General features: G+C 37.8%; 1 protein-coding gene across 1 annotated transcript; it reads left to right on the top strand.

Moving 5' to 3' along the window:
- The first annotated feature begins 10,386 nt into the window (after nucleotides 1-10,386).
- On the top strand, nucleotides 10,387-13,054 carry LOC128231040 (uncharacterized). The gene is made up of 4 exons (XM_052943461.1): nucleotides 10,387-10,395; nucleotides 10,932-11,819; nucleotides 12,276-12,408; nucleotides 12,767-13,054. Exons 1-4 carry the CDS (start codon nucleotides 10,387-10,389, stop codon nucleotides 13,021-13,023), a joined length of 1,287 nt encoding a protein of 428 aa, XP_052799421.1. The 3' UTR covers nucleotides 13,024-13,054.
- The last annotated feature ends 2,050 nt before the right edge of the window (nucleotides 13,055-15,104 follow it).

The following is a 15,104-nucleotide window of genomic DNA, read 5'->3' as shown; positions in this document are numbered from 1 at the left end:
CTTACGTAGGGGTTGATGTGTTTGGGCCTTGGCAAATAGTTTCTAGGAAAACTCGTGGTGGTCAGGGTTCTTCTAAACGGTGGACAGTCATGATCACTTGTCTCACAATTCGAGCAGTACATATTGAAGTCATAGAGGAAATGACCTCTTCCTCGTTCATCAATGCATTACGAAGGTTCATTTCTGTAAGGGATAAGGTTAAGATCTTTCGCTCAGACCGTGGGACAAATTTCATTGGTGCATTAGATGGTGCAAACAATGAAGCCAATAACGTCGAGGATAAAACTACCGATTTGTTCTTGAGAGATCATGACTGTCAGTGGGTATTTAATCCTCCACATAGTTCACATATGGGAGGCTCATGGGAAAGAATGATAGGAATTGCGCGCAAGATATTAGAGTCGATATTGTCCAATGTCAAAACTCTTACTCACGAGGTGTTAGCCACTCTTAAGGCTAAAGTCAGTGCCATTATGAATGCCCGTCCAATTGCCCCAGTGTCAAATGACCCTGAAAACCCTGAAGGTTTGAGTCCTTCTGCTTTATTGACATACAAAGTTGAGTGTGATCAACAAGTCATGGAGATTTAGATGTGAAATCTTTGTACAAAGAGCAATAGAAGAGCTATTATCAGATTAATTCTGGCTAAAATGGAGGCAAGAGTACCTTCAATTCTTACAAACTCGTAGTAAGTGGTGTCAAGAAAGCAGGTCCCTTTGTGAGAATGACGTGGTTCTTCTTAAAGATCCTGAAATTGTTCGCAATCATTGGCCAATGGCAATAGTGTCTAAGACCTTTCTTAGTGAGGACGGTCGTGTACGCAAGGTCGAGGTTACTGTTTTCAGAGATGGTAAACATTATACTTACATTCTGCCAGTTGTTAAGTTGGTACTTCTTGTTAAGTACAAGCCATAGGCTGTTTGCAGTGTAGTTATGCAATAGAGAAATGCAGAGGTGTTAAAATGTTAATGTGTATAGTCTGTATTGAATCAAATTTGTATAATTTGCATTTAGTAATGCTCTTTATTGTGGAAAGATTATTGAAAATAATCTAATTGACCATGTTGTATGCATCTAGCATACTGTCCTTATAATGATTACATTAATTATTTGCCAAAGATATATTGTCATGTTGTCCATTATATGAAAGCATATTATGTCATTGAAATGTAATTTTGCATAAATCTATAGCAACATACTGATATATATAGATTTAGATTAGATCAGGACAGCCTGTTTCATGTCATGGAATCTACCCAAGATTAAGTGATTATTCTTTATCTTCATTTGACAAAACTTTTTTTTATTGTATATCATAGTTGATCTTAAAAGGTTTTTTTTATATCTTGATGTTTCGTTTTTCTTTAATCAGTTTATACATTTGTTTGATCATAAAGGTTGTTTTTATCAAACATATTTTAAAGTTTTATTGTACCATAATAATGTTGGCAGGTCCGTTTTTTCACGTGACCCTCAATGGTACAACATTGAAGCATATTCCAAACTGAAGTCAATAAAGAAAAAGCCGTGAAAAGAATTTAATTGTGTGCGTTTCCAAAGTTTAATTATACAAAGTCTATATTTTTATTAAAATAATAGAACAGAAATTAGCTTTTGAATGAACAATATAAATGTTCACTGCCATATTTGTCAAAGATAAACGACGGTGATTTTTCCTGGGAGTTGCTGTTTCAGTGCTTAGTTCCTTAAACATTTTCTTGAGGGACATGTAAGATGTAAGTATTTACCTTAATCTGTTTCCTTATTAAAGTTGCTCACTGTGCTGATGACGTACTTACTCGTTTCTAAAATACTTTGTTCTCATTGGTTCGTTTTACCTATATTTGTATTTGGCAATAATGTTTTAATAAAATTAAAGGATCTTTGGATCTGTTATCAACGACCCAAACGTGCGATCACTTCATAGAATCAAAAATCCTGTGTTGTTATCATTTATGTTTCGAAACACTTGCTAAGATTAAAGACATAACATAAAGATTGTTTAAATTTGCGAATTAAACTTGAGACACAAGGAAATGACTCAGACAAAAACGTATTAACACCAAATACACATATACGAACACCACAAACCGACAACTAACTCATTAAAATAACGTTACCGATAAATGATGAGATTACCCCCTTGGAACGGTACAACTAACGATAGATGACTTTTTATTAAGTAAATTCATGTTTAAATAAATATTTAGTTTAATAGATTAAAAAAAATGATTAAGCGAAATTGTTTCGAGAAATTTTGATTCGACTTTAATTGGTATTCCCCGTGTTTGTAGATAAGCCCATGAAATAGTAACGCATAACACGGCAGGCCTTTAAAATTAACCATTAAATTTCCTATCACAGCTCCATAAATTATATGGGCATATTTTAGAGAGATGACTAGCGCAAGGGATGCAGCGATTCAACACCAAACCTGCGATATCGATGGTCTCGCGAGAATGATTGATATAGATGTACTCCATAGTGAAAAGACCAATTACATTGAAAATGGAACGCATTTTAGATGCTGCTATGATAATGTTTGAAGTTGTGCATATCTATTAATTAGAACATAAAGACCTGCTTGTGTAGGATAAGACGCGTTATTTATGGAGATGAATGTAAGAGAAACTTCCGGATTAGCGATACGTTCTACGTAAATCAATTTCGTTTCCAATTACGTTGGCATTTTCGTTATACAAACGCACGTATTCTAGCCAAAAAATGGCAAACGCATGCAGGCATGATACAATTTCACATAATCTTATGTGCCTTCAACGGCATTAAAGTTAAATGTAACAATTAGTATATCTATTCTGATTGAATATTTTCTAGCGTACAGGATAAACATTTCCGTTGAATTTTGTCAAGACCTCACTGAGCAATGTCGCACGCCCTTTTTTGGTGGAATTACAATGACGCGTCTAGCTACTCAATCTTTACTTTAGTACAAACATAGTTACAGGTCATCGGAGGTGCGCTCGGGTTTGGTTTTTCCTATTTGAACCGGATCACATACTTGATATTTTACAACGCTATAGCATTTGAATTGTATATCGTGTTTTTACTTTACAGCAATCATGCGTTCGATAAATTCACAAACATGGGACCGTTTCTTTGAACAGAAACGCTGTACAAAAGAGACCTTGTGGTGTGCGATGGGAGCGCACTAGGCGATACGATTCAAAGATGCTCGTTACCGATCGTATGGGAACAGACGCTAAAATGAATGGAATGAAGCTCGTGTGTTAATTCGATTTATAATTAAATGAAACGTTCCTATGTCCGCCAGAACATGAATGATGCTCGAACGTGGTAACAGTATTCACAATTCAACTTGTCGGCCATTGAAGTTTGATCCATAATTATGCAGATTTTATATTGGTTCCATACAATTGCACTGCTAAAGCGTGAACTAGAGTTCAGGTATTGGTCAGTTATGCGTAACTATGTACTAATCGCAACTTTTGATTTCGTCTGTACACAATAAGCGTTTTAACGAACTGCTCATGTTGTGTGTCATACGTCCACATTTTATTACATACCTATAACTGGTTTGTTAAACCAGAGACAGTATTAGACCCACAGTATCACAGTTTCACCTTATCGTATATGCTTATTTTTATTCTATATTTTCATAATATCATTATGCATATATCTCGGAATAAATATTGTTCATGTCAAATTTCACGCTTCTGAAAATTGTTTTAGCGCTGCTGGCGTTTAGCAAAGAAGCGCTGAGTGCTGCCTGTAACACACCTATGCGTCTACACTATTTGCGTTGAGTTGAGGATAATGTAAATGTTCATGTATAAGCACTTTAAGAAGACACACTTATAATGCATAATCATGCAAATGCGTATACGCTCATTTGTTTTCAAACATAACTACTACTTCTTTAATTGCTCATACATCGATATCAGTTTCCGTAAATAATAAAAAATATGTGACATTTGTCTCATTCATTCGATTGTGAATGATAGTAAACAAGGTTTAACTCGAAATGACCACAGAATATCAAATCTTACATTAAAAAAATCAATGTGAGATCAATGTTATTTGCAATAATACTTATTAATAATTACAACAAGAAAGGAACAAAAACAACAGACACTCCGTTCTTCGAATATAAAAGCAACACGGTTTGGCACATATATTTAACAAAATAGTATTTAAAGTCACAAAACAATAACAGATTAATCAAAATTTAAATGATTATCACATTCATAAAAGAAAAAAAAAGATTAACGTTTTAAAGATCAAAGGTAATTGGACTAAAAGACATATATAATCACACAATAAAAACACATTAAAACTTGGTATAAGCACATCTGTAATTGTCGACGGTAGCTCAAGCCGGCATGAATTTATTGGGTTCTGTTGTTTATGCCAAGTGATAACAACAAGCCTGTAATAAATATCCAAGATATTTATTTATGAAATTAGGCATGACTGTAGTCAATAACCGAATATGGCAAAAATGCACAGATTGCAATCAACAATATGTAAACAATACAATAAAAACAAATACAACTAACCTGCAATAAATATCCAAGATATTTATTTATGAAAGTAAGGGATGACTGTAGTCAACAACCGAATATGGCAAAATGCACAGATTATAGCACTTGACATATTAAAAACACTCATGCGTGAAAGGTTAGTTTAACAGGATTAAGTTGATCACAGGACAGTAGGGGCGGAGATTTAGTTGAGAAATGATAAGAATTGTAAAATAGAGATCACAAGACAGTAGGGGCGGAGCTTTAGTTGAGAAATAATATGAATAATGAAATAGAGAAAATGGTAATTTGTATTACTACAGCAACTTGGTATACAGAAGCAAGGCTCCTGACAAACAATCACATTTAAAGATTATCATTTATTACCATTTTATTACAATTCCAAATTCAAGTCCTGTGACATACTCCCCCTACTTCGAGAAAAGGGCTCCTGACTTTTTTGTTAAACAGTCTGAAATATATCAAAACATTTTTTTTAATAAAAGCATCAAACATTAAAATATTAGAAATTTACAAATACATACTCAGAAATAAAATGCAGGCCGGCTGGGCTACAACTCACAAATATGCTCATACCGAAAGTAAGTATATAAGGCTTTATTAGCACCTGAGGTACGTTGATAACTACTGTGACTGCTCTGCTATCACTCTCTACAAACATAACCCGTAGGGTAAGTAGATTCCACATATCAAACAACCAACTATCAAACTACTACCAAAGGAAAGTATTGACCTTAATTTAACAAATGTAACTATTGGCTAATAACCAGAGGTGAGTATTTATAAATATCATACAGGTAAGTACTACACGAGCACTACTTCACAGCTACAAATAACCATAGGCTAGAGACTACGACTGATATTTTTTTAGAAACATATACCACAGGTATGTCAAACAAAACATTTCATATGGCAATAATGAATAATCATAAACTGGCTCAATATAATATCAAACTGTAACACTTTTTAAAATCCCGCACTACTTAAAATCGTCCGTGCTAGTCATCTACTAGGCTTTTTAAATTTTCCAATCCCCTGTTGCCATCCACTTCGGAGGTTTACGTTTCCTTTGTGGTCTTGGAGTGTTCTACGAATCATTCACTGTTGAACCTCGCCTGGCTGGAATGCCGTAGGGCGCTACATCTGCTACATCTGTTGGATCGTCAGTTTCTTCGACCTTTCCATCAGGTACATCGTCTACTTCAGATGAATCGCCACTCTGAACGTTACTGAGCACTGTGTCATCATCTTCGCCCAAGTCCTCTTTTTCTTCTAAATCTCCTCCGCTGGTAGTACTCATAAACGGGAGGAGAAGGTCCGAGACTTCTTGTAACGTGTCCCTTCCCGTTTGACCTCATACACAGGGATGTCTTCCAGAGGTTTTTGTACCACGATGTATGGGTAAGGTTCCCATCCATCTGACAACTTTTGCTTTCCTCGGATGGAAACATTTCTTACAAGTACACGATCACCGAGAAGGAGGACTGAACTTCGCGCGCGTTTGTCGTATGTTGCTTTGTTGGTTGATGCCATCTTCGCAGCGACTTCTCGGGCCTTGGTGTAGGCGTGTTGCAGACCGTCTCCCAGATTGACGACGTACTCTGAGTGTATGTTGGATGACAAGCTGTCAGTTGGGACCCCAAGGAAAGCATCAATAGTCAGTCTGGGATGCCTACCGAACATCAGAAAATAAGGGGAAAACCCCGTACTCTCATGATGAGTGGCATTATATGCATGTGCGAGGCTAGAGACGTGGGCCTTCCAGTTAAGCTTTTGATACTCCTCCAGTGTCCCTTTTGAAGTAAAGTTTGATTGAACCTCTCAACCATTCCATTACCCATTGGGTGGTAGGGGGTGGTCCTAGTTTTTTCTACCCCAGCAAGACTACAAAGCTCTTTTATGAGTGACGACTCGAAGTTCCTTCCTTGATCACTATGGATCCTGGCAGGAAATCCTAAATGGACGACGAAGTTGTCGAAGAGAATTCTTGCAGTAGTCTTTGCTGTCTGATTGCGGGTAGGGTACGCCTGTGCATAGCGGCTGAAATGATCCGTCAACATTAGCACGTTCTCAAAACCTCCTTTGGATCGTTCCAGTGAGAGGTAATCAATACAGAGGATGTCCATTGGAGCTGTGGACGTAATGGGAGACATCTCTGCAACAGAGCGGTCCAATCCAGGCCAGTAGAACCTCTCTGTGAAGAGACTCGTGGTTCTATCTCGTCCCTGATGTCCTAGGTCATCATGTAGGGCTTTAAATACTTCACCCCTAAGAGCTTCAGGCAACAGCAGCTGCAACCGATCTTCTCCATTCACCGTCGTCTTCCAATACAATACAACTTGAAGCATCATAATGTTCGACCACTCCTTAACATAAGCTGACATCTGCCGGTCCATCGGCTTAGCCGGTTTGGTTTCGTGTGCAATATGGTCTGCAATGTTAGAAATGGTTGAATCTTTGCGCTGTGCCTTATGCCAATAGTGGGAAGATAGACTGTATGAGTCAAGGATATCATTTGGTATATCCAAGTGCTGGCTTGGTTGCGACGACTCTGGATCACGTACTGTTTCTGATAGAGGGACTGTTTCGGCTGTAGCGGCGTGACTGATTGCCTGAATAACTTCGGTTGGAATCACACGGCTAAGACCATCAGCATCTATGTGATTCTTTCCCTTCCTATAACTGATGCTGAAGTTATAGTTGGATAGGGCAGCTAGCCATCTGTGACCAGTAGCGTCCAACTTGGCGGTAGGGTTCACGTAGGTAAGCGGATTATTATCCGTCACAATCTCGAATTTCCCGCCACACAAGTAGTCATGAAACTTTTCAGTAACATACCACTTCAAGGCAAGAAACTCAAGCTTGTGAACGGGATAACTTAGCTCACTCTGCTTCAAGCTTCGACTCGCAAACGCTATTGGGCGCTCCTTGTCGCCTTGCCTTTGGTAAAGGACGGCGCCGAGCCCAACAGAGGACGCATCTGTATGTATCGTGAAGGGTTTCGTATAATCGGCATATCCTAGCACCGGTGGGTTAGTTAGCTGTTCCTTTAGGTCATCAAAGGCCTTCTGTTGTGACTCCTCCCACTTGAAAGGTACTTTCTTGACTTTCTTCGAAGGAGTAGTTCCCTTCTTGCGCTTGGTTGGCTGTCCTATGAGAAGGTCATTCAACGGTCTAGCTATGGTTGAAAATCTCTGATAAAGCGTCTGTAATAACCTGCAAATCCCAAGAATTGCCTGACTTCTTTAGTGGACTTTGGAGTAGGCCTGTTCTTGACGGCCTCCGTCTTCTTTCGATCGGCCTTAATCCCCTCTGCCGACACAACGTGGCCAAGGTAGGTAGTTTCTTCTTGGAAGAACTCGCACTTGCTAGGTTTCATTTTCAGGTTGTATTCAGAGAGACGTTGAAACACAGCATCGAGGCGATCAAGGTGACTATCGATGTCTTGGCTAAAGATGATGATATCATCGAGGTAAATAAGGCAATCTTTCAAGTTGAGATCTCCCATGCAGCGTTCCATTAAGGGTTGAAACGTTGCAGGGGCGTTGTAAAGGCCGAAGGACATGCGATTACACTCATAGAACCCGAGACCCCACACTTGAAAGGCTGTCTTCTCCTTGTCATCCTTTTCTAACTCCACTTGCCAATATCCTGACTTCGAGTCTAGTTTTGAAAAGTACTTCGCTCCCGCTAGCATGTGTAAAGTGTCTTCGACGCGTGGAAGAGCGTAAGCATCCTTCTTGGTGCGAGAGTTCAGTTCAGCGTATTGTGCCGTCCTTTTTCCGAATAATAACCACATTTGATGAAAACGGACTTTTGGACTCTCTAATGGCATCGATGTCAAGCATATCCTGTAAATGTTGCTTTACTTCTTGAAACAGGGCTGGAGGAATTCTTCGTAATGGTTCCTTAAATGGATCAGGGTTAGTCAACTCTATCCGGTGTTTGACCGCTGAAGTGTTTCCAAGGTCCAACGACGTTTTAGGGAATATGGCTTCCCACTTGTCAAACAATTTGGCGACCTTCGTCTGCTGGTCAGGTGTCAAAGACGATGTGTTCAAGTTGACTCACTACTTGATCTTAATTTCACTCTCTGTCTTATTGTCTTTGTTTTCTTTTTCAAATGCGGTTTGCTGCTGGACAGTTACTGATGGATCTTCAGAGGTAAGTATTTCTTTTTCAGGTTCATATTTTTCAGGGTTACTCTTTTCAAATAGGGGTGCCGATCTCAAAACACTTACTTCCTGTAGGTGGCAAATTGGTGTCCTAGCCTTTATCTTCACCACCTTTGCTGAAAGTTACACACTCTTACCGGAACTCTTGTCGTTTTCCCCGGGTTATTAAGAGAAACTACTCTTGAACATATGCTAGATTTATCAGGGCCAGCATTCTCAACATCCTCTGTAACAGCTGAATCAACACCGTTAGACTTTCTAACAATATCTGTTATAGTTTTCATTTCCATTGGTTGAAGTGTAGTTTCCTTCGTAGCCTTAACAATTCCAATACAAGCATTATTTGTCATATCAAAAGCCACTTCCCATTCCTTTGGAATATTTTCAACTGTCTCCCACCTGCACAATCTCGCACACTCTCGAATTATGTTCATTCCGACTATTGAAGGTACATTGCGGTTGTAATTCGTACCTTTTACAATCAACAATGGTATAGTCAATGGTTGCATTTTAGTGTCAGGCAACCTAATATTGGCCTCTATATAGCCACTATATGGAATCTGGAGTCCAATTCCACCCGAAACAATGAGTTCAAAGGCATTTAAACTCTTTAAATCAGGCTTTTCTTCCATTGACATGTAAAACTCCTCAGACAGCGTGCTTATCATAGATCCGGTGTCTATTAAGGCTTTCACACACTTTCCTTCAATCTCAATAAAATGTTCATTCGCTGATCCAACTAACCGTTCATGTAACTTATTCTTTTTCACTTTAGGGCTATCTACCTCTTTGCTTCCATCGTGCCCCCCGATGAAAGCTTCTGTCCGTTTAAATGCTCCTCTGTATTCTCAGTTCTCTTTTGACTTTCTCCCGTTGGCTCTTCTTTCCGATCTTCATTCTGTCTTCCTCTATTTTCCCTATTAGCTCCTCTTTATCCCCCTCTAAAGGGTCTTCTATAGTTACCGTTGTAACTGTTTCCCCGTGAGTACTGATTCTGTCCTTTTATCCTTCCTAGTTCACTTTCCAGCGACTTCATTCCTTGCAGTAATTCCTGTATCACACTATCTTCTTTCTGTTGACAGACAGTAACTTTAGCCTCTTTTGATCCATCTATCATTTTTTTCGCAAACTTCTTTTGCTTCTTCTAACCTTGCCTTCCTTAACAACGACTCAAAGGTATCCGTACTTTCATTAGTCTGGAGTTCCTTCCCCTTTCTGCTACGCAAAGAGTCAGGCTCACGCCAATCAATGTCGGACGCGATGTGTAAACAAATCTAAGGGGATTTCTTAATTTATTGATCATCCGGTAAGCAAAACCTGAGTGTCTTTGAAAATATATTATAAATGTAAAGGTAACGTTAAATTGCTTTAGAGCAATATCTTTTAGCATATTTACAGATATGATAAACTTGCATAGTTTTCGGACAATTATGCATTTTGTATAAATTCGGACATCATTGTGACATTAGGTTTGTGAACGTTTATAGTGATTTTAATACCTTTATTTCATGATACAAGTTATATTTGTCCTTTAAACACGTTCAGATCAGTGCCTTTTCTAAAAAAAAATGTATTTTTAAATTACGTTCTAAATATAAATAGAGTTATAATTGCTTTCAGATTCCAAACCAGAATTCATATAGACATTGCTAGGACTTATTTGCAGTCAACTTATCACAAGTCAACAAATGGATGAGGTAATTTGATTAAATATGCATTTGTCGTACATTTTTAAATAATGTTTATCTGACATTTCCTGTTTACCACCAGAAAGACATGGCTTAGCAGTGCCTATCCATGTGGTGCTTATAGTTCATAAGCAAAAAAGATATCAACCTCAAACCTAGATGTTACTTTGACCACGTCCGTCAGCACAGGGACAGATATGCATTTGAACTGTGAGTTGCTCTTCTTGTAATACTTGCAAAAATGACAAGCCCCTAAAATGCACATTCATCGCCTGATGTCTATCATTACCTGTATGTCCAAAATATCGCACTTATGAGTTGGATGGAATCCAATGATACCCCTACAAATAAATATGAACCAGAAATCATGTCTATAATTGCTATAATTTTGTTTAGGTAAAGTCCAAATGGTCAGAAATACATTGGTATATAGTTTTTTTAATGTACCCAACATAGTCATGTGTGGGATAAAATATTAATATTTAGGTGTCAATATACAAAAAAAAGGATCTTTAATTATTTATTATATTTTGTTATATTTCCAGGAACAAGAATATTCAAAGGCCTTAGAAGCCTTCAACAAGGTCTATAAAACTGAAATTCCTGGATTAAAGCCTCTGCAAGCAAAAACATTAAATGTGCTGCTTTCTGGAAAGGATTGTGTCTGCTGCCTCCCAACTGGCTATGGGAAATCTCTTATCTTTGAAATTCTTCCATTCATTGACCCAACTTGTTTAGTATTAGTAGTGGAACCTTTTAACGTGATCATGGTGCAAGAGTGCCAGAAGCTTGGTGACTCAGCTATTTGTCTTTCAGCGGAAAGTGATTTAGGTCCCGTCAAAGATGGAAAAGTGAAGTATATTTTTTGCCATCCAGAGGACATTTTAAATAACAAGAGCATCATTGAGCTGTTTAGATGTGAACATATGAATGAAAGAAAAACATTCTTAGTCATTGATGAGGCGCATTGCGTTTTGGAATGGGGCGACGACTTTAGACCTAATTACAAACAACTAGCTAACTTAAGATCTGTTTTTGTTTGTAATGTGTTAGCTCTTTCAGCAACGGTGACATGTGTTGGACAAAGGGAACTTATTAAAAACTTACATCTCATAGATTGTGAATGTGTTTGTGCTCCGCCAACAATGGCAAACATTGAACTTATTGTGCTAAAAAGACCAAGTGCTACTGCCAGAGGAAACTGTGCAAGCACTCCCTATGATTACATCTTTGAAAGGGTACTGCACGAGCTCAATGATCTAGGTAGCCAGTTCCCAATCACTGTTATTTACTGTAAGTCTATGCAGTGGATAGGCTATGGATACCAGCTGGCCAGAGAAATCCTGAATAACAAGTTCTATGTTGGTGATCAGATTCCAGAAAATGCACGGGTAGTGATGTTCCACTCCTCAATAGAAGGCAGCAGTGGTAAGGCAAGTATCAGCTTAATCCATTAAGTAAATACATTAGGACCGAGTCATTTAAAATAAACATTTACTAAGTAAATAATTTTACCCTCAGAACTAAAGTTTATGGGGTATATTGGAATTACCCTGTCCATCCGTCTGTCCATAGAGCTTGTAAGCGCAAGTTTCCTACACGATTGGTCGGATTTTGATCAAACTACCAAATGGAAGAGCATGACATGTAGATCTGCATAGAGAAAGATAACTCTGTTCTGAAGATAATAAAGGGATATAATTTGACGTCAAACTTTGACGTTTATAGTCCTTATTCACTATCAATTTGGTACCTTGGGGTATCAGTCACATTCTTGTAAGCATTACTTATGAAAAAGGATTCCTTAAGTACCCAGGAGTCATTGAATCAGGTACATATTGAATACTACTTCTTTCAATGTAGTTGCTAGTGGGCTATTAATGCCAAAGTTTAAGGTCATTGTGATAATCTGGGAGCATTGCAGCATCAGACTGGTGTTTGCATCAGTGGCTCTTGGCATGGGAGCACACCTGCAGCAGTTCAAGCGTGTGATACATGCTGGCCCGCCATCTTCATTAGAAAGTAATACATTTATCTCTTTACTGAACCCTTTATTTAATACTTTAATGTTGTGAACAAAATTAAAACATATAAATAAAAAATATGCTTTATTTAGCATAAAATGTTCAGATATAATCATAAACATTAAAACAAATGACCATGTCACATATATGTCAACATATTTATGATTTATATTTATAATGAAATGTTAGTTTTACTTTACTACATCTGAAATATAATAATATAACATATTCTACATTCTCTAAACAGAACTTCTTGTCTGTAATACTATTTTATACTGTATTTAAGAACATCATCAGACCAAGCAGACAACAATTACAAAATTGAATATTATAGGCATTATACACATTTTTTTCAGCATATGTTCAAGAAATTGGACGGTGCGGAAGAGGTGGTGCACATGCTAATGCCATCCTGTACTACAATAACAGTGACCTAGGTATTCAGCACATGCAAGCAAGCATGAAGGATTATTGTAAAACAGACAAATGCAAGAGGGAATTTATAAATGAACATTTTGGATTTGATCTGTCTGATAGGCCAACTATTTGTTGTAATATCTGCCAATCTGATCTTGGTTTGGAATGGGATTTTTCTCAGCTATTAATAAAATAAACTGAATATGCACCCATTTTCCTTATTCTTAGACAATGTTGTGGAAATCATATGCCCGATTTGGCCATCATGGGTAATTTGATTGATGGGCAAGTGAAATTTCCCTAGTTGTCCAGGGGAGATTAAAACTTGAGCTCCTAAAGCTTTTGTCTCGATAATACTATGGAATTGCATTTAAACTGACTCATACTAAGACTTGAACAGACTTTGCGGTCTTTTTATGTTTACATGCATATGTGCAGGTGTGAAAATTATATGTACAAGTATATTTTTGCATAAAAAATCGAGTCAAATGCTCGGTAGCATTATATAAAGTATTTGTTAAAAATGAATTCCATTGATTATGAAATTTAGCTGATATAAACAGTATTATGTTAAAAGTGTATCTCCATTTCTCTTTTGTCTAAAGTACAATGTATGATTTAAGCATATTCCAAACGAACCATGTCTCTTATATGTGTATTAATATATGAATAACCACTTTTCCAAGGGTGGTCTCTTTAGACAGGTTCAATAGTAAATGTATTTATGTGTATCCAATCTGGAAAATGTAATCAAAATTGGCCTAGATATTTGCAAAGTAACATTCTGACCAGGTTTCATCAAGATTGTGCCAAAATTATGGCTTCTAGGAGTGTTGGCAAGCTAAATGTAGACAATGCATAATTTATTACGCACAGTTACATACATAGACTATCACACTGGTTCACTTTGAGCATCGCGTGTATCATATATAAATATAGCTTTGCACATGCATTTGTATTAGACTTTAATGCCCAACGTCGTAGTACATATGGAGTTTGTGTTTTTCAATCCACAAAACGAGTTCATCCATATCGAGTTTTGTGATTGGATTCTTTGGCATGTTCTTCAGTGACTGAATGCACCGCCCACACACATGGTGGAAAGGTCTTACTGATCTCAAGTCTGTTATTAGGTGAAGCTCATCTTGGTAGGAAGATGGTGTCTTGTGTTTCTGAGCCCGTCTACAAACATGCGTTTCTGTGTCATATTTGTCAGAGATTTCATTCATTCCATGAAAGGATGAGCTTCTTTTTTTCATTGATGCCTCTGATACATTAGAACACATGGATTTGAGATGGTTCTTTGTAACTCTTACAAGATGCTCCATCTGGAGATCAGCTGGTATATGGGTATTTGTTTTCCCACCAGTGTTAACAAACAGGCCATACAAACTGCTATTAGCAACCTTTTCACTGAGTTTTGCAAGCTGTTGACAAAGAAACTGCAGAATTTCAAGTGCATACTTTGACCTGTGGTTGTGGCTTTTTAGAAACACCATCAAGTATTTCAAAGTTCTCAGTAGGCGATTTCTGTCTGGAATTTTGATGACATCATTCAACTGAAGATAAACCAGACCAATCTCAAGAACAACTTTGCCATATACATGTATGGAGTCACGACCATAATCATGGTTTTCGGCTGAAACTGGTTGAATTTTATCAAGAGCATTTCTACTGTCACGCAAGACTCTTTCAACTATAGGCCTAACTAATTCACATAGCCACTTGTTGATGTCCTCGCTGCTCACGTTTGTACAGTCAGGCAGTTGAATATTGGGGACAGCGTTTGTATCTTCTACCTGAAAGTACTCTCATGCTGCCTCCACTATGTAAGATTTAATGAAGGAGACGGCCAACTCCTTGCAGTCATTGTAGTGGTTCTTGACATCCAAGCCATCTGCATCTTTTCGTTGTAAACGGATTTTTTGAGCATGCAATGTGAAAATTTCAGTGTTTGATGTATGGTAAAGAATTTGGTAAAAGCTAGATAGCACAGTCATTTGCAGGTGAAACAATTCAAATGTAATTGGCTTTAAGTTTTCAAATCTCTCTGTTGGGGTCAATGCTGCGGCACGGAGACGTTTGGCTCCAGAGAATCGTTCTCGAGTCAACTGATCTCCGCCGATATGTACAGGCTCTGGTGGCATTCCAGCACTTATATGAACAGAATTCACTAGTGACTCGTAACTGTCGAGAATGTCAACAACATCTGAATACTTTTGCTCGTTTTTGGCCATTATAGGAAGTGGTATTACTTTATTCTTCTCGTAAAGAAGT

This window comes from Mya arenaria, chromosome 4 (assembly GCF_026914265.1).
Source record: "Mya arenaria isolate MELC-2E11 chromosome 4, ASM2691426v1".
Taxonomy (NCBI): Eukaryota; Metazoa; Mollusca; class Bivalvia; order Myida; family Myidae; genus Mya; species Mya arenaria.
Note: the sequence above shows the minus strand (reverse complement) of the source record. Positions and strands in the feature narration are given on the sequence as shown.